At 43.2% G+C, this 26,161-nt stretch overlaps 1 protein-coding gene across 2 annotated transcripts in view; it reads left to right on the forward strand.

Moving 5' to 3' along the window:
- Positions 1 to 26,161, forward strand: part of LOC136626156 (alpha-2-macroglobulin-like) — a 459,985-nt gene that overhangs the window by 147,028 nt on the left and 286,796 nt on the right. Inside the window, exons 34-37 of one of the 2 annotated variants that reach the window (XM_066600963.1) lie at positions 2,574 to 2,676; positions 4,299 to 4,340; positions 8,976 to 9,110; positions 9,845 to 9,895. In XM_066600963.1, coding sequence (XP_066457060.1) covers positions 2,574 to 2,676; positions 4,299 to 4,340; positions 8,976 to 9,110; positions 9,845 to 9,870 — 306 coding nt within the window. In that variant the 3' untranslated portion in view covers positions 9,871 to 9,895. Of the gene's footprint in view, positions 1 to 2,573; positions 2,677 to 4,298; positions 4,341 to 8,975; positions 9,111 to 9,844; positions 9,896 to 26,161 lie in introns of those variants that run through there. The other variant, XM_066600962.1, reaches the window with a different exon arrangement.

Genomic DNA, 26,161 nt, shown 5'->3' on the forward strand with positions numbered 1-26,161 from the left:
CGGATAGTTAAATAAACTAACGCCATTTCATATTTTCCCTGATTTAGGCCTTAGTCACACGGGCGTTTTTTCACGCGATTTGCGCATCGCATGACGGATGCGCATGCGCAAATCGCGTGACCGGCGCCGAAAAATCGGCCCAAAAATCGCCCCAAAAATCTGCTCCTAGCCGCATTTCATTAGAAACGGGCCGGAGCTGTCCAGCGCATTGCATTCAATGGAGACGGCAATACAGCGGCTCCATTGAATGCAAGCGCTGCGGGCGAGTGTGGGATGAATTGTCGGGAAGGGGTTAAATATATAACCCCTTTCCTGCAATGCATCCTGAAAAGTGAAAAAATAAAAAAAATGTATGTACTTACCTGCTCCCGGCAGCTGGAGATCCCGGCGGCCGGCCTGCAGTGGGTGTGAAGGGGGTGTGACTCAGGCTTGCCCCTGATTGGCTCAGCGCTGAGCCAATCAGAAGCAAGTCTCAGTCACACCCATTCATGAATTCATGAATGGGTGTGACTGAGATCAGCCTCTGATTGGCTCAGGCTGAGCCAATCAGGGGCAAGCCTGAGTCACACCCCCTTCACACCCACTGCAGGACCGCCGCGGGGATCTCAGGCTGCCGGGAGCAGGTGAGTACATCCTTTTTTTTTATTTTTTCACTTTTCAGGATGCATTGCACGCCGGCATCCCATTGCTTTCAATGGAGCGGCTGTATTGCCGCTCCATTGAATTCAATGGGCAAACATCGTTCTTCTCTGCCACAGCTGTTCCAGCTGTGGAAGAGAAGAATGATTTGTCTTCTATATGTTCTCATTGGGGTCGGCGCTGCTGCCGCCGGCCCCATTGAGCGCATATAGAGAAGAGAACAGGAATCGCAGATCGCAGATAGGTGCGATCTGCGATTTCTGTTCTCTAATTTATCGGACGAGCGCATAAAAAGCGCTCATGTGTCCGATACCATTGCAAAGCAATGGTTTTAAAAAATCGCCGGACGCATGCGCAAATCGCGGCAATAAACGCCCGTGTGACTGAGCCCTTAATCTGTCAAACAGAGTTTAGAGACCCCCCATACAAATATTGCTGGTGGGTTTGGCCAACTTTCTTTTAACGTGTATGGGAAGAGTTGATGTAATAAGAGGGTCAACAATTAATTTCATTCTGAGACTAACTAAATAGTGCATGCGTTCAATCAGTGATGCAAAAATGTTTGATATTTCTGAACCATTTCTATAATCAGGGAATTAGATTCAGCACTGAGTCTGATCTCTGTATATCTGTTTTGAGCTAAAGGGGCAACTAATGAACCCCTTCACGCTAAACAGCATACATGTATGCTCTCCGACGGTGGAGTGTCTTTTGAATGGGAGCTGAGCCCACATTCATACAGGGTGGGATGTTGACTGTATTTGACAGCCAACACTCTCCACACCAGCCGAGATAACTCCCATCATGGCTACTAACAGTTAAGATGTCGCTGGCAAATCTGACTGTGGCATTTACATGGCCCGACAGAGGGAGCTCACCCTGTCTCCAAGAAAATATTTTAGAAATGCAATAAAAAACTGTATGTACCTCAAAATGATACCTATAAAAACTATAGGTTGCCCTGCAAAACACAAGCCCTCAGGTGGCTATGTCTAGGGAATATAAAGAAGTTATTATTTTTTTGAAAGCAGGAAGGAAAAAACTGAAAAGAATAAAAAAACAAAAAAAAAAAGCTTTGAAGTGAAGGGAGTAAAAAATAATTATGAAGAAGTAAAACTGTAGCAGATATGTAGATTTCTTATATGTCCTCATCTTCCAAAAGTAGAAAAAAAATAATTACATTATATATATATACATATACATATACAGTATATATATATATATATAAAAATAACACAAATTTATTTATTTATTTTTTATTTTTTGAGTTGCTAAGTTTAAAATTCCGAAAAAATGTGCAGTAAAAAAAAATACTGTGCCCTGCAAAGACTAAAACCTCATAAAGCTGCTGTTTGATGGATGCATAAAAAAAGTTGTGACTCTCAGAATGCGGAATTGCAAAAGCTGAAAAAAATCCAGTCAATACCTACTGCATGAATCATATATATGCACTCACTGCAGGATTACCCATCATACAAAGTCTGTTACAACCCAACAAATGCAATTTAGTCAATAGTGAAAACATAATATTACAGCTCTAATAAATGATGCAAAGTGCCCACCATAAGTTCTAGCCGATGCCCCCTGTAAATGGCTTGTAAGTTATAATAAGTTCCTCCCCTCCACTTACATTATGTCCTGCAGTGTAGCTGGCAGGAAGCTGTAGTGAAGACTGGATTTCTCTGAACAGCTGCTGTCACCTTTTGGCTATGTCAGGTTTATATCTGCTATAACAAGTTCAATATAAACACTAGTGTTTAGCCCGGAGGAAAGTGCAAAAATTCACCCATAACCCTGCAGATCTAGTATGGAATAAAAAGTCTAGTCAGGATCCAAATACATCTGGACTTGGTAGAAGAAAACCCCTCTAATTGTTCTTCCTCCCAAAATGCCACACTTCCTTCACTGTTTGATTGTATCTTGTTCTTTTACAGCTCACTCATACACCTGAAAGCTTTGTCCTTTCTTTCGAGCAAGAAACACATGTAGAGAATCTGCAGCCTGCCATTGTCGCAGTCTATGATTATTACTTTCCAGGTTAGTTGGGAAATAATTGGATAAAGTAGTTCATGTATTTGCAAATTATCATTGTAGCCCAATTCAGCTGCCATGGGCCACGGGAGCTTAGCCTGGCAGCAATGGTGGGCAACTGGGTCATTCCTCCTGTGTGCACTGTTGTGGCCAAGTGGGGCCATGCCCAGTATTGTAGCGACCCACTTAAGAGATTGCCATGAAGTGGTTAGTGCGCTTACACAATTTGATTGAAATGTAACAAAGAACCTCATGTTTATAAATAATGCTGAGAAGCGTTAGATCAAATCTATAATTTATGATTATGCATCCATATCTTTTTTCTACAGAATTGTATAATTTCCTTCTAAGGAAAAATATATCAAGGGCCGATTACATGGACACTATGATCTTTTTCTGTTAGAAAATTTCTATGTTTCTATAAATGATAAGGTTCTTGGGATGGAATCCCCAATGATCACACATTGATGGCCTAACATGTAGATAGCTTATCAATGTAAAATGTCCAGAAAACCTTTTAGTTGGGAAGGTAGCAGGTTTCCAGTAGTTTTCCCGCTGCATCAGGATGACCTTTTTCAAATGAACATTTAGGCATCCCCACTACGGTCTCCCAGATATCAGTCAGAACAGAGACTTGTAGCAAAGAGCAACTTCTGATGCGGAGGACTGAACATGACCATGTATTACACTGTCACTAGTCATTGGAAAGATCAGTTTCAGGGCTTATTCAGATGAACGTTTTCACATTAGTATTTTGAGAGCGAAAACCAGGAGTGGGTCCAAAATACACAAAACATGCAAATATTTCCATTATACTTTCTCTCCACTCCTGGTTTTGGCTCACAAAATACTGATGTAAAATACGTGTGTGTGAATAAGCCCTTACAGAGATCCCACAGTAATGACTAATCTTTCAGAGTTACGTCAGACCACTTGTTTTTAATTCATACTTGACAGGGCTAATTCTGAGAATCAGTTGTTCCAGTTTGAGAATCCCTTTAACCCCTTCCTCACATATTGTATGACAATTCTTCAGACCTTCTTCAATATTCATGTTTAATTGACTACATTAAAGGGAATCTGTCAGCTCAAAAATGCAGCCCAAACTGCAGGCGGCATATTATAGAGAGGGAGAAGTTGGGCAAATGATATATAGTTTTATGTGAAAGAATCAGTATAACCTGTATTTTATTCATTTAAACCTCTGCACATTCTGATCTGAGTGGTCCAATGGGCGGTCCTATCAGTGATTGACAGCTACCTTTGTATGTACAGTCGTACACAGATAGCTGTCATTCACTTATGGGACCGCCCATTGGACGACGCAGATCAGAATGTGCAGAGAGATAAATTAATAAAATACAAGTTATACTGAATGAATTCCTATAAAACTATATATCAGTCTGCTCCGCTACTCCTGCTCTACAACAAGATCCCTGCAGTTTGGACTGCATTTTCAATCTGACAGATTCCCTTTAATCTTTCTTTTTACCTTTCAGAATGATTGGTTAGTCTCTGTTCTGGTAACTTCATGCCTATGTTATGCGAGGGACACAATTTATAATTAGTAATGTTATAATCAGTGAATCTTACATTCCTGCTTTATGTATATCATCTTTCTATTACAGATGAGCATTCTGCGATGGAGTACAATGCCCCCTGCAGTGGAGGTAAAGAATGAGCCCAGAATTCTTTCACTATCAGTAGATCTGTTTTTGACAAGATTCTATAATATCATTAGTAAAGCTATATTTACCTTTGGATATATTCAGGTATGGCAGGTACTGTTACATTTGTGCGGGGAGCAAGTACAGCACCCACCACGTACACCATTAACACTTCAAACCAAGAGGTAATTAATGTCCACAATGGTCACATCTAGACATTTATAATATCCCCAAAATGTGAGGAACACAAAATAGGGCACGTTACGGTAACAGAAATATTGGGAAGGGAACACTATGGCATGGCAGACCCTGCCTAGGGGGTCTAGTCTGTCATTCAATGGGGGATGGGGAAGATATTTAATGTAGATGGAAAGAGCAATGTAAATAATAAAGTAGAAGTGAGTAAGCACTATCACAGAATACATAACTACAGGTACTTGGCTGACAGGAGTCTGCTGCCTCACCAAACACCTCAGGCAGGACAATAACTAGCACCCATGTAGAGGCGGGCCCACAATAAATATACCTCCATTATGGCTGATTGGATCTGTTAAGGGCAACACCTTCTTATTGTTTAATCAATCCATACACCACAGGAGATGTTATAGCAGGTAGTGAAAAAGGATACATTATACACTGAGCCCACTGAGGGATTTCTGACAGAAAACACATCAGGGACCTTCTGCCATGACAAGAAGAATGTGATCATGTGAGCCAGGGCTGATGTCTAGAAGTCACCCCAACTTCACTTCCTGATCGCAGCTGGTGCAACACAACAGGTGCATTTTGCTGCCCTGTTAATTCTACAAGATCATTGACATGCTGTGAATATGAAAATCCACACCATACCCTAACATTCTTCTACAACCTGTAGAGGGAATTTTGCAAATCTCATTTACATGTATTGTATTTATTTGCAAATATATTGCTGTCTGCTGTGTCTGAACATTCCTGTATAGGTTTTCTTTTCTTATCTTAGGATGTGCTCAGAGAACCTTTTTTAGAATTAAAGAAGCAACCTGATTGGTCGCAGTGGACTAATTCTCCACTTTAGATTAGCACTGATAATTCTCCTCCATGACATTTTGATTCCAGAAGATGGGCTAGTTTATTGTGTTTGCTAATGAAAAATATATTCTTGTAAGGATAATAATGTATCATAGTCTATCAACATTAAATCAGTAAGGGTGGCTTCACACCAGCGTGTTTGTGTGCGAGTCTTCTGTTAGAACCAATGCATTCCCTATGGTGTGTTCACATGTCCGTGTTTTACATGTGCGTGCCTGTAAAGATAGAACATGTGTGCACCATAGGGAATTCCCGCATTGTCAATGGAGCCGCAGCTGCTGCTGGTAGCTCCATTGAAGACAATGGATTGCCTGCAACCCCTGAATTGTTTTTCGGGGAAGAGTTTTACATATAAGCTCTTCCCTGAAAAACAAGAATTTTAGTGTAAAAAAAAATACCTGTCCGCTACTGCCGTGCCCCGAAGCAGGGTATTTTTTTTTTACATTAAAATTCTTTTTTTTTCAGGGAAGGGCCTTTATGTAAAGCCCTTGCCTGAAAAACAATTCAGGAGTGAACGGCAGACCATTGCCTTCAAAAGAGACGCCGGTAGCAGCCGCGGCTCCATTAAAAGCGATGCACGGACCTTCATACACACGTGTTTTTGCGCGTACATAGGTGCTCACCTATGTACGCACAAAACACGGTCGTGTGAAACCACCCTAAAACTTGGCCACGGACTTTAGCTAAATTTGAATAGTTCAGTGGGACCCCTCCCCCATATCTTATTAGATTCTTAGAGACTGGATGTTACATATCCTATTCTCTGAGATTTTCCATACTTCTAACCCTTCTAAAGTATAACAGTCCCCATCTCCTGGGTCATTTCCAGAGGTTACTCCTGCTCCCCTGACTCAAAGCCTATATAATATAGACCTGGAGTACGGATGGCTTTAGTTTGAGCTTTTATTGTGCTTGTTATTCTTTTATCCATTAATAATACAATTTCCTGGTATATGTGAAACTAGCTGATATACCCGGCTTCATCCGAGTTAATTTGATACAGGTGTTTATGTATTGTTCGCATGGAAAATTTTATGAAGTCAATGTTACTTTAGAGTAAACGATGAATAAAATATGCATACACAGAGGAGCGTTAGATTCTCCTCAGGTTCCATGTACCGATGTCCCTCTGCAGATTGTGCCACCACTCCCACTCTCCTCATTTAGGACCTAAAGAATGCTTGTGCCAAATGTCTTGCTTATATGACACCGAGAAGTTACATTACATAGGAATGCACTTACTTTTGCAATTAGCATTGAATAATCAAGTTGTGACTCTCTTACTTATTTAGTACACATATGGAACTTACATTACAGAGGGGGGCCAATACTTTTGCCCTTAGCATTGAATAATCAAGTTGTGACCCCTTTACTTTTGTTATTTAGGACCTAAAGAATGGTAATGCCAAATTTCATGTTTGTACAACACTGGGAAGTTAGAGAATTAGATTAGGTACATTACACATGAGTGCCAATACTTTTGCACTTAACATTAAATACATTGAATAATCCAGTTGTGACCCCTTTGCTTCTCCAATTTAGGACCTAAATAATAGTTTTGCCAAATTTCATGTCTGTACAACATCGGGAATATAGAGAATTAGTGGCGAGTCAGTCAGTCAATCAGTGAGTGAGGGCTTTCATATATATATATATATATATATATATATATATATATATATATATATAAAATACACTACCGTTCAAAAGTTTGGGGTCACCCAAACAATTTTGTGTTTTCCATGAAAAGTCACACTTATTCACCACCATGCGTTGTGAAATGAATAGAAAATAGAGTCAAGACATTGACAAGGTTAAAAATAATGATTTGTATTTGAAATAACATTGTTTTTACATCAAACTTTGCTTTCGTCAAAGAATCCTCCTTTTGCAGCAATTACAGCATTGCACACCTTTGACATTCTAGCTGTTAATTTGTTGAGGTACGCTTGAGAAATTGCACCCCACGCTTCTAGAAGCATCTCCCACAAGTTGGATTGGTTGGATGGGCACTTCTGGCGTACCATACGGTCAAGCTGCTCCCACAACAGCTCAATGGGGTTCAGATCTGGTGACTGCGCTGGCCACTCCATTACCGATAGAATACCAGCTGCCTGCTTCTGCTGTAAATAGTTCTTGCACAATTTGGAGGTGTGTTTAGGGTCATTGTCCTGTTGTAGGATGAAATTGGTTCCAATCAAGCACTGTCCACTGGGTATGGCATGGCGTTGCAAAATGGAGTGATAGCCTTCCTTATTCAGAATCCCTTTTACCCTGTACAAATCTCCCACCTTACCAGCACCAAAGCAACCCCAGACCATCACATTACCTCCACCATGCTTAACAGATGGCGTCAGGCATTCTTCCAGCATCTTTTCATTTGTTCTGCGTCTCACAAACGTTCTTCTTTGTGATCCAAACACCTCAAACTTGGATTCATCTGTCCACAACACTTTTTTCCAGTCTTCCTCTGTCCAATGTCTGTGTTCTTTTGCCCATCTTAATCTTTTTCTTTTATTGGCCAGTCTCAGATATGGCTTTTTCTTTGCCACTCTGCCCTGAAGCCCAAAATCCCGCAGCCGCCTCTTCACTGTAGATGTTGACACTGGTGTTTTGCGGGTACTATTTACTGAAGATGCCAGTTGGGTACCTGTGAGGCGTCTGTTTCTCAAACTAGAGACTCTAATGTGCTTATCTTCTTGCTTAGTTGTGCAACGCGGCCTCCCACTTCTTTTTCTACTCTGGTTAGAGCCTGTTTGTGCTGTCCTCTGAAGGGAGTAGTACACACCGTTGTAGGAAATCTTCAATTTCTTAGCAATTTCTCGCATGGAATAGCCTTCATTTCTAAGAACAAGAATAGACTGTCGAGTTTCAGATGAAAGTTCTCTTTTTCTGGCCATTTTGAGCGTTTAATTGACCCCACAAATGTGATGCTCCAGAAACTCAATCTGCTCACAGGAAGGTCAGTTTTGTAGCTTCTGTAACGAGCTAGACTGTTTTCAGATGTGTGAACATGATTGCACAAGGGTTTTCTAATCATCAATTAGCCTTCTGAGCCAATGAGCAAACACATTGTACCATTAGAACACTGGAGTGATAGTTGCTGGAAATGGGCCTCTATACACATTTGTAGATATTACACAAAAAACCAGACATTTGCAGCTAGAATAGTCATTTACCACATTAGCAATGTATAGAGTGCATTTGTTTAAAGTTAGGACTAGTTTAAAGTTATCTTCATTGAAAAGTACAGTGCTTTTCCTTCAAAAATAAGGACATTTCAATGTGACCCCAAACTTTTGAACGGTAGTGTATATATATATATATATATATATATATATATATATATATACATACATACACACACACACATATACGGACTGCTGATTCTATTTCCAACTTGCTCAAGGAAGTTCCCCACTGTATTATATACATACATTAATACAGTATTGTCTAACTGAATTTTCTGGAGACTATCAAAAAATGAAATAAAAACAGCATTTTAACTGATATTTTAAATGGCTGTCTACAAGTACTTGCTGTTTTAGTAAACCCTAAATTTGTCTACAGTTGTAGCTCACTGTGATGTAAGCACTGATGAGAGAGCTGATTGTGGACATCCAGGTATATCAAGGGAAGATTGTGAAAAGAAAGACTGCTGCTTCAATTCCAGTGTCCACGCATCTAAATGGTGTTTCTTCAAAGGTTGGACATCACAATTTCTCTACAGAACTTTTCCTTTTTCAATCTTTTTAGTTTTAAACGTGTACAAATTTAGAAATTTTCTAAAATTAAAACACCATACTTTAAAAGTGAAATTGCATTATTGTAGCTTGAGGGCCCAAGTACAAGGTGTGGGTCTTACAGGTCTTGTATGGACTGAAGTACAGGATAATTGGCACATGCCTAGAAGGCCATGTCCATTTTTACTAGTGCAAAAAAGTTTATGTTGGGAAAAAATGTTAAGGTACTTCATTAAATTGTTCAGAAAGCTATTTTCGAGACTACTATGATAGTCGCTCATGAACTTAACATTCAGGAGGAATATGGTTACTGAACTGCCAACAGCTAAGGCTTCTATAAGTTGTCAGTCACACAGTTGTGTAGTTTAACATGCTGGTCATACTCATACTTTTAGGTAACCATAGTACTGACACTTCATTCTTCCTCAATAGTAGGGAGTGAGCACAAGTCATGCAGGAATGATAAATATGAGGCATTAGTTGATGATATAGTCAAAATATACTGAATATGTTAAGAAAAATAAACTGAATTAATGAATCTTAAAATGGAGTAAAAGGAAGAAGGAGTTTTGCATCGAAACTAATGGTTTCTTAAAGCAATTTACATGCTCCACACATGTCTAATGGACTAGTTTGCTGCAGAAAGCGATTCAGCGTGAACACATTGATTTCATGATTATCTTCTATTTCTTCCAGGGTTTAAGAAGATAGAAAACCACTAATCAGTGACCAGTAACTGCACCAGTGCAATAGACCATGATAACTACATGAAGGCATCTACATAGTCTAATGTCTCCTGTAATGAAACAATAAATAAAAAGTTTCAATACTGTGAAATTTTTGTCATTGAATTCATTAAGATTATTAAAAGCATGTACACAGGGTGACTGGCCCAGCAGAGGCAACCAATAGGGGGGCCTGGCAGAAGACTGAATTTGGAGCTAATCACTTGCATCTAGGCTAATATTTCCCATGACATTAACCACAAATAATCTATTAAACCTTAATGATGATATTTCCTTGATGTGCAATGCAGACAACAAAGTTTATGTAGAAATAAGAACAGCATCACTACAAACTCAGAGCAAATAATTAAGTTAAAAAGAACCCTGCACTTTGGCTGTGTGTTGTAAGAAACGGTGAAAGTAACAAAGAGAGAACTGACTTCATTGAGGGGTTCGTTGTCACAGCAAACCTCCTCACAAATCCAAGGTGGCTTTTCACAATCAAATAAACAGTGGTCTTGGTGTCTCTCTTATCCAATCTTTATTCCATTTAGTAAAACTGGAACCATACAAACAGTACAGTCAGTGTAACGAGTTTCAGGCTAAGTATCTAGAGTAAGGCTTGCCTACAAAATAACACGTAAGGCTTCCCCTAAAAATAAAGTTGAAGTGTTTGAAAAAAATACAAAAAAAAGGAAATTTTTTTATTTGCTTTTATTATTTTAACATGAAGTAAAAGCAAAAAAAACCCAACAATACCTAGCTAAAATAAGCATAATAGTGATACACATTTGTTGCAAAGTTATTATAAGTCTTTGTAAAAACGTTTTCTTTTTCCATCAAAGCTTCCTTTGGTACTTTTTCGGCTGTGTTCTTGTGAATTTTTCCTTTTTAGCATCCAACAGTAGTCTGCCATCATGTTGACATTCCATCGACCTTGGTATCTGCGCTCCATTTCCTTTAGATCTTGATGGAAACTGCTGATGGGCTGCTAACACCAGGTGAGTCCCATTTTTTCACAACATTCTTCACCAAATTCTGAGGTGCTCTCTGTTTTTTCTAATTGCATCAATGTGCATAATTGTGCAAAGATCTAAGGAATGCATCAAGCCAGAGCAGTCCACTTCAGACATTCAGTCCAAGTACAACAAACAAAATGATGTCTGCATGCTGCCTTTCCAGCTTTGATATGATCCCATCAAATACGGAAACAGTAACATTTCAGCTTTTAATAAGCCTTCCTCAAGCATTATCATATATATATACTGTATAGTGAATGCAGGCATCCCTTATTAGTACAAACTCAACAGGATTCTGCCTGATGGGTTCTAATAGAATACATGGCAAACAATTAAGTTAACTCACGAAAAAGTAGGCGCATACCACAATAATAACAATTTTTAAAACCTTTATTAATACACTGAAGAACTAAGGAACACAAGAAAATATTGGACAGTTAAAAGCAATTTAAAGAGAATATTCTCAATCATCATACACTACAAATAAAGTGCCGACTCTGTATAAACCCCAATAAAGTTTTGCTAAAATGCATATGACATACTGTAATACTTAGAAGCAGGGGTGTATTAAGGCTACCAAGGATTCTGGACTGTATGAAAATTGTGTGCCCCCTGACAAGTCCAAAGTTTTAATACCTAAAAAAACTTTAAAATTTACTACATATGGTAGCACATGCGTACTACATAAATATGATACCAGTACGAACCTTATTGCACAGATGCAGTACTTCAAATAAGCTTTTGTTTGCTTCTGTAAGAATGAGGCTAGGGCTACTTCATGACTTTTGGCAACAATAGGGGTTGTGCAACCAAAGAGGCCTGTGTAACCCTGCAACCTGTGACAAGCGGGAAGATACCCACACTTTCAGAGTGGTTTCTAAGGGCTGTCCAACAGCCATGTCACGGCAGCGATTAGTGCGATTCGCTTTATACAATATTGTACACAAGAGAAGGTATGCAACAGGATTTGGCTGTGTGGTAAAATTAGAATATCATGATGCCAGTGCCTGATGTAAAAAAAACTTGGTGAAGAAATAAGGCTAACACACATTTTTGAGTAAACTGCAGGCACACCATTTACTGTTGAACGTGGCAGTCTGAAAGAATTATAAACAGTAGAACTTGCGTATGCACAGTTTAACACTCGATACATGGATAAACAAGCCATAGGGAGGCAGCACCTGAGATATGGGAGAGCTATAGAGAGACTGACTAGGGCTGAAGAAACCTATAACCCGACTAACAGTAATTGCCGCCTGAAACACAAGCTAAAATTCTCCAGTACTCACTCAGTGGGACCGCCTGGAGGTTCTCTGGTCTCTGCACCTTGCAGTACTATGTCTGTTTTAGCTGTTTGGTGGAAGCATGGAAAAAAGGCAGGTCTTGGAAGGATTTCACGTCTTGAAGACAAGCACAGGCTTCCATCAGTGTAGTGGGTGAATGATTAACTTAATAGGTTTGTTGCTGGAAGATTCAATAACTTCTGCAGTGTCAGGGTAGGGGAGGATACTCCCAGTTTGCTTCACATGGCTACCGATCTCCTCCTCCCCCCTCCTTCTAGTTCTCTGCCCTGCACTAACAAACTTTTTCTTGCCTCTCAACACTTTTATGTTTCTGTGCAGCGAAACAGATCAGATCCGCTATTCCTCTGCCTATATTCTTTCCCCTTCATTGACACACCTTCATTAACTTACTCATTTTCTTGTAACATCCTCCTCTCTTGTCACCACCAGTTCACATGCTAAAATGCCTTCCTGAGGCTTAGACTGCCTTGTGCTTATCTCTTTAGTGTTTCTATGTTCCTATGGCCTCCCCAACTGGAACCCTAACCACTTAACCCTTTCCTGTTCCGCTTCTCTCATAGCCTTTTGGCTGATTCTGGTGGCGTGGACACCTCTCAATACTGTGTCCACTTACTACCGCCTGCTCCTCTATCTCTCTTCAACTGGGTAATGGATGTTAAGGCAGAAAACTAGGACCTCAGGCAAACGTGGCTTAATGGGGTGACAATCTAACAATTTAACCTCAAATCCTGGTTTCTTAGTCTCTTAGTCTTAACTAGACCCCCAGCCACCCTCATTTATACCAACATAAGCCCAGTAACAGCAACACTCTTAGGACAGAGCATAACATTAGACAATACCGGTCATAGGAGACTGTGGAGGATACTCGTTACTAAGGTTGCCCCAGTGCTTGACTGCAATGATTCCAGCACTCTGCTTCAGTGACTAACTATACCACTCTGTCACTCCAAAGCATAATACCCACACTAATTTGTCTGCAGACCTACCCGCCATTTCACTTAATCCTCCAAGTTTCTTCCAACCATCAACCCACACATGACATAAAACCCGGCAGCAGATATTCAGTATGACAGGTTTGGGTTATCAGACACCGGGCAAGAATATTGCCTGTCTTTGGTGTCTGCCGACCAGCCGTATAAGTCAAAGAAACAGAAACTGACCAGGCAGGCAGGCTTACTGGTAAGGTCATATATATAGGACATTTTATATGACATACCATACTCTAGGAGGAGATAAGTCTCCAACTGCTTCCGTCTGGTCGTTTCATCCCCAGTGACTTTTCTCACGGCTGCTTGTGCGGTCCAAACGCGGTGGTCCCATCTGGGGTGCCATTTGTTATAGATTGGCACTAATATACCTAATTATAAATATCTGCCCAATTCCTGATTAGAAGGCCTGAGGCCTGTGCATATACGAAAGAATCACACTGAAACCTGCTGTTCAGCTAAATGAAACTTCCTTATTCTAATCAAGCTGCATTGGGTTTTATAGACAGTATTCATAGTTAGTACGTCATGAAGTACGAATCTGTAGATGATTGGTTATTGCCCTGAAGGGGTTTCTCCCTCCAGGATCTAATGTCATCATCTCGAAATTCCTGGAGTAGGGAGTCACCATATTGAGTAAATAGCCAGGAACACAGTGGGAGGGGGTGAGCGAGTAGTTAGTCAGCACCTTCAGACAGGAAGCTGTGTTAGTAGTGTAGAGGAGAGGCACATATTTGCAAAAGGCATTTTACTTAGTTTATTACAATCCATTACAGTTATGTCCTTTTTAACTACATGGAATTATTTAAAATCAATGTGCAAATCTTACCAATGAACAGATTTAAAAATTATACTTCAAACATCTGTATATATTATCACGCACATTTACACTTTAATTTATTGTCACACATACACATTGCATGCAAACAGAGTGACAATAGCAGTACATGTTAGACTGGGTTGACATTGTGTTTCAGTGTGTGCCCAACTTTTCTGCTCCATGGTTCTGTTTGAATCACATTCAGACAGAATTCTGGACAAAACCATAGACTTTCATTGTTCATACAGAGACCACATTGGCATTTTGCTGGACATAATAGAATTCTACTAAAACAAACATAGTCTCCATTTGGTTAATGGTTCCACTGTTGTCAAGGGTTCCGTCTGAATGCTATTTTCCGTGATTCAGACAGCCCTGGGACGTAAAAGTTGGGTGCACACTGAAATACAGTGTGAATCCCACTTTAAGCCCAATTCACATATTGCAAGGGCTCTGGGTATTTCTGAGTTGTTCTCTGTTCTTGGAGCCGAATAACACAAATAATGGAACCGCAGTAGCCAAAGAGACCCCATTAAGGATAATATAGTCAATCTGTTTTCTGGCATTTTATCAGATGAAATAGCACAGCACACTGTGCTATTTTGTCCATGATTTTCTGCCAGATGTGCATCAGAAGCTCCAAATGGAACCTCCAACACAGATATGAATAGGCTCCTACAAACACATAGGCATAGTTCTACACATACATGCACATACACAAGCTTACTTTTACATGCATATATTCCACATAGGTACACAGGCAAGCAAACAAACAGTGCACAAATACCACCAGTGGAGCTCTCCATAGAGGAATGTAGCATCCAGAACCCAAAGGAGAAGAGAGGCAGTTCAAGTTCTTTAGTACTGCTTTGTTTTCAGTGGTGCAGTAAAATTATATAGGCAAAGGGATTGTGGTATGGTCAAAGAGGAGGGACCATGGTGTTGGAAAATGGGCTACACTTCTGATGTCACCTGGAGTGCAGTTGGGGAAGCTTCGGGAAGGCATGGGCCTGTCTGAAAGCTAAGCTGCTCTGTGGGAAGGTGGGATGGCAGCCTATAATGTATTATAATAGCGGTCGTTTGGGCAGCCATGGGCCCCCGAGTTCTCAGGCCATTGCTTATGAGAAATGTATCAAATCAAGCCTATATGATAAATCAATAATGTACTGAAGCACACATGTTTTGCAGAGGAATAGCAAAATTTCATATTACAAAGTGATTAATACAAAATCACAACTGCTAAATGTTAGCATAGACACAACAACTGTTGCGTCCGACCGGACGTGCAATATCCAAAATAAACGAAAAGGCACAGCCATGCAACAAAACTACTAAACTATGGGAATACCTCTCCCTACAGACCCCTAACCCGGGGAGGGGCCCTGCCTACTCAGCGGGCCGATCGCTCCGATAGGTGTGGACCCGCACGTGTGCCTGGGTCACTGACAATTCTCTATCAGGGAGCCGTAAATACAAAAGAATGGAACAGAAAACCAAACAAATGCAGACATAGAGAACTTAGCTTAAACAAGCAGGAGCTTCAACCCGGAGGTGTTCCACAGCAGCTGTCCAGCGGCAACTGAAGCATTGACTAGAAACTGGGGTCAATACTAGCACTGCTTAAATAGAAGGAGAGCTACTCCACACCAGGTGATGACTGACATCACTCTTGCAGTCACCACACCCCTCAGCTCCAGGAGAGGTAAAGACACTGGTAAACCCTGGTCTGGCCCGCAAGCAAGGCGAAAGCCTCAGAACGGCTGCAACAGTACCTCCCCTTCTAGAAGGGGCCCCAGGACCCTTAGGACCAGGACGACCAGGGTTAGATCTGTGAAAATTTTTTACCAGACGATCCGCATGAACAACCACTGCAGGAACCCATGACCTCTCTTCTGGGCCATAACCGCGCCAATGTACAAGGTACTGCAAGGAATTCCTGACTCGACGGGAGTCCAAAATGCGACTTATTACAAACTGCTCCTCCCCATCCACTAGCACAGGAGCCGGGGGTGGTGAGTCATTCCCAGAATCGATGGATCTTTTGAGCAGAGATTTGTGGAACAAATTGTTAATTTTCATCGCACTGGGAATTTCCAACCGGAAAGCAACTGCGTTAATCTTCTCAATTATTTTAAACGGACCAATAAATCGCGGGCCCAGTTTAGCGGATGGTTGTTTGAGTTTTATATTTCTGGTAGACAACCAAACCAAGTCTCCCACACAGAATCCTGCCCCCTCAGAGCGGTGACTATCAGCAACTCGCTTGCTCCGCCGAACTGATCGATGTAAATTTTTATGGACCTCCACCCACCCTGCCTCAATATCAGAACAAAACTAATTTGCTCCTGGTACCTCCGAAACCCTCTTGGAAGGGGGGCCAAAACATGGGTGAAAACCGTAGTTACAAAAGAACGGTGATGTCCCCGTAGCCTCCAGTGGTCTATTCTTTCGAGCAAACTCGGCTAGTGGTAAGAACTTCGACCAGTCCTCCTGGTTTTCTGAGACATAACGTAAATATTGTTCCAGGTTCTGATTACACCTCTCAATTTGCCCATTGGTCTCAGGATAGTATGCCGAGGAAAACGAAAGCTGGACACCCAAACGAGAGCAGACTATTCGACAAAAGCTGAAAACAAACTGTACGCCACGATCGGAGACTATATTTTCTGGCAGATTATGTAGTCTAACGATGTGGCAGATGAACAAACTAGCCAACGTCTTCGCATTAGGTAAACTGGGGAGTGCCACAAAATGGCACATTTTACTAAACCGGTCCACTACCACCCACACCACAGTGTTGCCATCGGAAGGTGGTAAATCCGTAATGAAGTCCATGGACAAATGAGTCCATGGTCTCATAGGAATAGGCAGCGGCAATAACATGCCGACTGCGGGATGACTTTGTTCTGGCACACACTTCACATGGCGAAACAAAACTGAACGTATCCCGTCGTAATGACGGCCACCAAAACGTTCTAGAGAGTAGCCTACGGGTATTATTAATTCCCGGATGCCCGTCCAACACTGAACTGTGAATCTCGGCTAGCACCTGTAACCTTAAATGAACTGGAACAAAAAGCTTCCCAGCCGGAAGCTTTGCCGGGGCCAAATTTTGTGCTCTACGGACTTGCTCCTTTAACTCTAATGACACCGCGAACACCACCACCCCTTCAGACAGGATCGGGGCAGGAGGTTCCTCAGAAACTACTGGAAGAAAACTTCTTGAAAGAGCATCAGCCTTCACATTCTTCCAGCCTGGATGATATGTAACCAAAAAATTGAAACGGGAAAAAAGAAAAGCGACCAGCGTGCCTGTCTGGAATTAAGTCTCTTGGCAGATTCCAGATATATGAGGTTTTTGTGGTCCGTGAAAACCGTTACTTTGTGTCGTGCCCCCTCTAGAAAATGATGCCACTCCTCGAATGCCCATTTAATCGCCAGCAATTCCCCGTCCCCAATATCATAATTTTGTTCCAAAGATGAAAATTTACGAGAGAAGAATGCACACGGGCGGAGATCTTGCAATGTCTCTGTTCCCTGAGATAGAACTGCTCCAACCCCCACCTCTGAAGCATCAACCTCAACAATAAAAGGCCTAGAAGAATCTGGCTGCGCCAGAAACGGAGCAGTAGCAAAACACTTCCTCAATCTCTGAAATGACTGCATAGCTTCCGCCGACCATTTAGTAGGAAAGCACCCCATTCTTAGTCGTAACCGTGAGAGGTTTAACAATCACCGAAAAATTCCTGATGAATCTACGGTAATAGTTGGCGAATTCCAAGAACCTTTGTAGGGCTTTCACATTCTCTGGTAGGACCCAATCCTGTACTGCTCGAAGCTTCTCAGGATCCATCTTGAAACCTTCTGGGGTAATTATATGCCCCAAAAATGTGATCTCTTGTACAGCAAACACACACTTTTCTCTTTTGGCGAACAAACAATCCTCGCACAAAACTTGAAGGACCTGGCGAACATGGGAAACATGAGACTCAAAATCCGGGGAAAAAAATCTAAATATCATCCAAGTATACTAATACAAATCTGCCCACAAACTGATAGAGAACCTCATTGCTCAAGCACTGAAATACTGCAGGAGCATTAGTGAGACCAAAAGGCATAACTCTCATAATGCCCCTCTGGGGTATTAAACGCAGTCTTCCACTCGTCCCCCTCCTTAATCCGGATTAAATTATATGCCCCGCGCAAGTCTAGTTTGGAAAACCAGTTGGAGCCATTCAACTGCAAAAATAGATGCGGGATAAGGGCACCCACCCACTGGCGTTTGCGATTTTCGTGCATGAAAAACGCAGCGTTTTCCCGCGTTTTTCGCGGCGTTTTGCCGCGTTTTCGTGGCGTTTTCGCGGCTTTTCCATTAATTTCCATTGACTTTCATGGGTGCATTAGGAGAAAAATTAGGACACATATGCAACTGACAGTTCCTATGTTAAAAAACGCAACGCAACGCAAAAAAAAACGCCAGTGGACAGGAGTACATTCAATTCTAATTGCTCTTGAGAAAAAACGCAAAACGCAAAGAAAAAAAAAAATCGCCAGTGGGTGGGCGCCCTAAGGGGGAGAGGGTATGGATTGTGTTTCGTGATTTTGTTCAATTCCCTAAAGTCAACACAGGGACGTAACCCGCCATCTTTTTTCTTTACAAAGAAGAAGCCAGCTGCTAGTGGGGAATTAGATGGCCGTATATGATTCCTTCTCAAACTGTCCTGGATAAAATCTTTGAGCGCCAGTCTCTCAGGGGCAGATATGTTGTACATGCAACTCTTGGGAAACTTGCAGTCAGGGAGAAGTTCAATTGCACAATCCCCCTTTCTGTGTGGTGGTAATTTGTCTGCCCCCTCCTGGGAAAACACATCAGAGAAGTCAGCGATAAATTCAGGCAACTACTCTGCCTGAATAGAAGCTAAATCAACAGAAATGCAACCGGCCAGACAACCAGGGCTCCATTTTGCAATGTCCCCCTTTCCCCAGTCCACTACTGGGTTGTGTAAGCGTACCCAGGGCAACCCCAAGACTACTTGTGTAGGGAGGGATTCCATGAGATAGTGTTATGATCTCCGTGTGGAACAGCCCAATCCTTAAATGGACATTAGGCGCACAAAAACTCAGACTTTTCTGAGATAGTGGAGCAGCATCAATGGCGGACACAGGGATGGGAAAATCCAAGGCATTCATCTCTAAGCCTAGACGTTTGACCGTCTCCTGATGTATTAAATTAATACTTGCTCCACAATCCAGAAAGACTCGTATGGGACTGTCAACACTGCCACAACGAATTTCGGCGGGAAGTACCAGCCTGGAAGAGGATACCCAATCTGATGGCTTAGAGGAACCTTTCCTCTAACCTCCAGGCCATCCAGTTTTTCCGACTGAGCCTTACGATGTGGGCAAAACTGGGCCATATGACCTGTACGATTACAGGCAAAGCATCGGCCATTAAACTATACTGTCCTTCTCCTCCTAACCCCACCAGTGAGGGACCCCAGCTGCATGGGCTCTTCCATACCTGCAGGTAGGAGGCCGGGATCCATAGGCAGCTCCTGATGCCTCTCCCTTATCCGTCTCCCAACTTTAATAGCCAGAGACATGGCCTCATCTAGACTGCGGTGTACTGGATATCCTACCAGTACGTCCTTAATCTCATTGGACAGGCCATAATGGAACTGGCTCTTTAAAGCAGGGTCGTTCCACTGAGTTTCTGCTGCCCAACATCGAAACTTAGTACAATAATCTTCAACAGTGGAGTCTCTCTGTCGCAAACGTCTTATATTTCCCTCAGCCACCGATATCTTATTGAGGTCATCGTAGATAAGACCCAATGCAGCAAAAAAGTGATCCACTAAGGCCAAGGCCTCAGACGTCGGGGGCAATGAAAAATCCCATGCCTGTGGCGCCCCCTGCAGTCTGGACATTACAATGCCCACCCTCTGGGCGTCGTCCCCCGAAGAACTAGGATGCAGTCTAAAATAGAGCTTACAGGCATCCCGAAAGGATCTGAATTTCTGCCTATCACTAGAAAAACGGTCATGTAGCTCAATTTTTGGTTTCTTGCTGAGAACCTGCAGCGCAAGTTGTCACTGTTTAATCTCCGCAACCTCAGCAGCCAGCGTGCCCAGCTGGTGCGAAAAAACCTCAAGGGGATTCATAATAACCACACAGAATCTCCCTGAGTAGGTAAGGGCTGGTTAATCTGTCGCGTCCGACCGGACGTGCAATATCCAAAATAAATGAAAAGGCATAGCCGTGTAACAAAACTACTAAACTATGGCAATACCTCTCCCTACAGACCCCTAACCCGGGGAGGGGCCCTGCCTACTCGGCGGGCCGATCGCTCCGATAGGTGCGGACCCACACGCGTGCCTGGGCCACTGACAATGCCCTATCAGAGAGCCCTGAATACAAAAGAATGGAACAGAAAACCAAACAAATGCAGACATAGAGAACTTAGCTTAAACAAGCAGGAGCTTCAACCTGGAGGTGTTCCACAGCAGCTGTCCAGCGGCAACTGAAGCATTGACCAGCAACTGGGGTCAATACTAGCACTGCTTAAATAGGAGGAGAGTTACTCCACACCAGGTGATGGCTGACATCACTCTTGCAGTCACCACACCCCTCAGCTCCGGGAGAGGTAAAGACACTGGTAAACCCTGGTCTGGCCCACAAGCAAGGCGAAAGCCTCAGAACGGCTGCAACAACAACCAAGCAACATATAACTAATTCATTTCCATATGCATGGAACGCATGCGCCATACCTTATTTAGGCATTTTCATAACAAGTCCCAGTTCACATACCTTCACACAAAAAATTATTTGCCATTGCTTAATATTCCACAAATTTTAAATAACTTTCACACACCCTTCATTTCCTTGGCCAGTAGAATTGCAGCAGTTAACATGGTGATCTTACCAATTCTGTACATCTTTAGAACTGTGGTGATTCCTGTTCCAGCATCCTTTCTTACTAAACTCCAATCAATAAAGTCATTTGAGGAGGATCCTATGCAAGAATCAAATTCTCTACCCTAACAAAGCCATATGAGTTAGGAGGTATGAAGCCCCCCAATGTCAAATGATATTTTGCTGCTGTAATACTAGATAAAATAAAAAAATGGGTTTCCATGGAGGCCGTGATATTAGGTGCCCTTCTGATCTCTCTCCTCAGAGATGGGCCCTCCTCCTGCCGCCACATGCCCTTCTGACCTTACAAATCTTGTTTTTTACCTAGAAGCAATTTGTTTCCACATCATTTCTATTGGTTCCGATTAGAGATGAGCGAGCACTAAAATGCTCAGGTGCTCGTTGCTCAAGTCGAACTTTCCTTGATGCTTGAGAGTTTGTTTAGAGTAACGAACACCATTGAAGTCAATGGGCGACCCGAGCATTTTGTATATAACCAATGCTCTGCTTAGGTTTTCCCTTGTGAAAATCTGGAAAACCTACGAAAGTGATGGAAACGCCACAGAAACGGATAGGGCAGGGGAGGGGCAGCATGCAGGGCTGCATCTCAGACTCCCAGGTTTCACTATTTCACTAATAGCGGCAAGAGTGTGCCCCCCCCTAACAATTTTTACTTCGGACAAACCCTCTTTAGCAAGGCACACCTTAGCTAAGCACAACACTACCTCCCACCAAGCACAATCACTGCCTGCGGGTCACACCACTGCCTCATCTCCTAGGTTACATGCTGCCCAACTCCCCGCATGACCCAGGGTCCACAGCGCACACAAAAGTGTCCCTGCGCAGCCTTCAGCTGCCCTCATGCCACACGCTCGCTTCATAGCCACACCACCCTCATGCCTATTTCCCAGTGCGTCTGCCATAAGGAGGAAGCAGAGGCACACACTGCAGAAGGTTCGCAGGGCCAGGTAGCAACCTTCTGTAAAAGGGGGGGAGACAGCCCACAATGCAGTTGAGAATCAATGAGTAATTGACGTTCAATCTTCATTCCAATAAAGTGTCAACCTTCGTCAGGAGCTGCAAATGTGGGCATGAGTTACATAGCTATGGGGAATCTATGTGCCCACACAGTATGCATTCTGTCTAGGTGTCGGATAGCTCAATCGACACCGCAAGGGGAAAGCCATCTGCACTCTGCCCCCTACCCAAGTCAGTCAGTGTCTTTGTGCCAGACTGGTCAAACACCGCGATGGGAGGTCTGTGTGCACCTACAGCATAGGTGGGTCCTAGGCAACCCAAGACATGAACCATGAAGAAATCAGAGTGCCCCAATAAGGCAGACTTTCACTGCGCCGAGGACATAGGCCTCGGCCAACAGCTTCAGCAATCGTAGGCATGAAGCGGACTTTGATGCTAGTTCATCTGCGACGGGCTCATTAAATCAGTTACGTTTGCTTTCACCGCTCCAATGACTGGATTAGCTAGGAAAAAGTTCCACAGGCCCAAGCTGGCGCAGTTGCAGTTTCCCCGGGACATAGGCCTCAGCCCACACCCTCAGCAATCGCGAGCATGAAGCGGACTTCGATGCTAGTTCATCTGCGACGGGCTCATTAAATCAGTTACGTTTTCTTTCACCGCTCCAATGACTGGATTAGCAGTGAAAAGTTCCACAGGCCCAACCTGGCGCAGTTGCAGTTCCCCGGCGACATAGGCCTCAGCCCACACCCTCAGCAATCGCGGGCGTGAAGCAGACTTCGATGCTAGTTCATCTGCGACGGGCTCATTAAATCAGTTACGTTTGCTTTCACTGCTCCAATGACTGGATTAGCCAGGAAAAAGTTTCACAGGCCCAACCTGGCGCAGTTGCAGTTCTCCCGGGACATAGGCCTCAGCCCACACCCTCAGCAATCGCAGGCATGAAGCAGACTTCGATGCTAGTTCATCTGCGACGGGCTCATTAAATCAGTTAAGTTTGCTTTCACTGCTCCAATGACTGGATTAGCAGGAAGCAGTTTCACAGGCCCAACCTGGCGTACTTGCAGTTCCCCCGGGACATAGGCCTCGGCCAACAGCTTCAACAATTGTAGGCATGAAGCTGACTTCAATGCTAGCACAGCATTGAATGTCTCATTAATGCAGTAACGCTCCTCTTCTTTTGCCCAAACCAGTGTATCAGATAACTGTGGTAACACGACAGCAAATACATGATGCCCAGTGCTGATCCCCTGACCCCAAGCAGGAGGAGGAGGTGGCCTTACAAAGCCAAGAAACCATGACCAGGACCCGCTGTAGCCTGTGTGCGAAGTATGTGAGCGGCCCCTTGGTCAGGCTCAGTCCCAGCAAACACACTGTGTGACCCAAGGTGCCGCGAATTACATAGCAATGGGCAATCCGGGTCCCCTCACACTATTCATTCTGTGTTGGTGTTGGATAGCTCAATCGACAACACAAGGGGAAAGCCATCTGCCCTCTGCACCCTACCCAGGTCAGTCAGTGACTTTGTGGCCGACAGGTAAAACATCGCAATGGGAAGTCTTTGTGCACCCACAGCATGGGCGAGCAGAAGGAACCCCAAAAAAGTAATAAACATCAGAAATTACAGTGCCCAAACATGCCAGATTTTCACTCCGTCAAGGACATAGGCCACAGCACACACCCTCAGCAAACGCGGGCATAGAGCGGACTCCGATGCTAGTACAGCTGTGAAAGTCTCATTAAGCCAGTAACGCTTCTCTTCCGTGGACCAAACGAGTTTTACAGATAACTGTGGTAACACAAGAGAAAATACATATTGGCCTCGGCCCACAATTCATGCCCTAGTCAGTGAGTGTTTTTGGGCCTGATAGGTAAAACACCATGATAGGAAGTCTGTGTGCACCCATAGTATAAACAGACCCCTGTAACATTCCAGTAGAAAAGGAATAAGCAGACCCCAGTAACATTTCGGTTTCAGTAGTATAGGCAGACCCCAGTACCATTTCTTTAGTAGAAGTATTGGCAGACCCTTGTAACATTTATGTGGTAGAAGTATAGGCAGACCACAGTAACATTTATGTAGCAGCAGTATAGGCAGACCCTAGTATCAGTTCTGTAACAGCAGTGTAGGCAGACCCCAGCACCATTTCTGTAGTAGAAGTATGGGCAGACCCCTGTAACAATTACGTGGCAGAAGTATAGCAGACCCCTGTAACATTTAAGTGGCAGCAGTATAGGCAGACCCTGTAAAATTCTTGTAGCAGCAGTATAGGCAGACCCCTGTAACATTTCAGTGGCAGCAGTATAGGCAGAACCCCGTAAAATTCTTGTAGCAGCAGTATAGGCAGACTCCTGTAACATTTAAGTGGCAGAAGTATAGGCAGACCCCTGTAACATTTTAGTGGCAGCAGTTGAGGCAGACCCCAGTAACATCCTTGTGGCAGAAGTATAGGCAGACCCCTGTAACATTTAAGTGGCAGCAGTATAGGCAGACCCCATTAACATTCTTGTAGCAGCAGTATAGACAGGCCCATGAAACATTCTTGTAGCAGAAGTATAGGCAGCCCCCTGTAACGTTTTTGTAGCAGCAGTATAGGCAGACCCCTGTAACATTTAAGTGGCAGCAGTATAGGCAGACCCCAGTAACATTTACGTGGCAGAAGTATAGGCAGACCCCTGTAACATTTAAGTGGCAGCAGTATAGGCAGAATCCTGTAACATTTAAGTGGCAGCAGTATAGGCAGACCCCAGTAACATTCTTGTAGCAGCAGTATAGGCAGACCCTGTAACATTTTTGTAGCAGCAGTATAGGCAGAATCCTGTAACATTTAAGTGGCAGCAGTATAGGCAGACCCCAGTAACATCCTTGCGGCAGCAGTATAGGCAGAGCCCTGTATCATTCTTGTAGCAGAAGTATAGGCAGACCCCTGTAACATTTAAGTGGCAGCAGTATAGGCAGAATCCTGTAACATTTAAGTGGCAGCAGTATAGGCAGACCCCAGTAACATTCTTGCAGCAGCAGTATAGGCAGACCCCAGTAACATTCTTGCAGCAGCAGTATAGGCAGACCCTGTAACATTTTTGTAGCAGCAGTATAGGCAGAATCCTGTAACATTTAAGTGGCAGCAGTATAGGTAGACCCCAGTAACATCCTCGTGGCAGAAGTATAGGCGGACCCCTGTAACATTTAAGTGGCAGCAGTATAGGCAGACCCCAGTAACATTCTTGTAGCAGCAGTTTAGGAAGACCCCCGTATCATTCTTGTAGTAGCAGTATAGGCAGACCCCTATAACATTTAAGTGGCAGAAGTATAGGCAGACCCCTGTAACATTTAAGTGGCAGCAGTATAAGCAGACCCCAGTAACATTCTTGTAGCAGCAGTATAGACAGACCCCTGTACCATTTTTGTAGCAACAATATAGGCAGACCCCAGTAACATCCTTGTAGCAGCGGTATATGCAGACCCCTGTAACATTTATGTGGCAGCAGTATAGGCAGACCCAAGTAACATTTAATTGGCAACAGTATAGGCAGACCCCCGTAAAATTCTTGTAGCAGCAGTATAGGCAGACCCCTGTAACATTTTTGTAGCAGCAGTATAGGCAGACCCCTGTAACATTTAAGTGGCAGCAGTATAGGCAGACCCCTGTAACATTTTTGTGGCAGAAGTATAGGCAGATCCCTGTATCATTTAAGTGGCAGCAGTATAGGCAGACCCCTGTAACATTCTTGTAGCAGCAGTATAGGCAGACCCCTGTATCATTCTTGTAGCAGAAGTATTGGCAGTCCCCTGTAACATTTTTGTAGCTGCAGTATAGGCAGACCCCTGTAACATTTAAGTGGCAGCAGTAGAGGCAGACCCCCGTAAAATTCTTGTCGCAGCTGTATAGGCAGACCACAGTAACATTTTTTTAGCAGCAGTATAGGCAGACCCCTGTAACATTCTTGTAGCAGAAGTATAGGCAGGCAGACCCCAGAAAGATTTCTGTAGTAATAGTATAGGCCAACCTCTGAAACATTGGGGTACCATGAGCGTAGGCGAAGGCCGGAAAAAAATAGTTGGATAAGTGTGTAGGCGTGGGCCCCAAAATAAGTGTACCAAGAGTACAAGTGTACATCTGAAAAATTTATCAACCGAGAGGGCAGGTGAAACCCATAAATATTTTTTGAAAGATACAGTTCACTGTTGCTTAATCTGTAACAGAGCCTGTAGGCAGCCCTGTTGAAAAAATTGGTTCATGTTAAAGTATCAATACTTTTGAAACTTTGAAA

Source organism: Eleutherodactylus coqui, chromosome 4 (genome assembly GCF_035609145.1).
Source record: "Eleutherodactylus coqui strain aEleCoq1 chromosome 4, aEleCoq1.hap1, whole genome shotgun sequence".
Classification (NCBI taxonomy): Eukaryota; Metazoa; Chordata; class Amphibia; order Anura; family Eleutherodactylidae; genus Eleutherodactylus; species Eleutherodactylus coqui.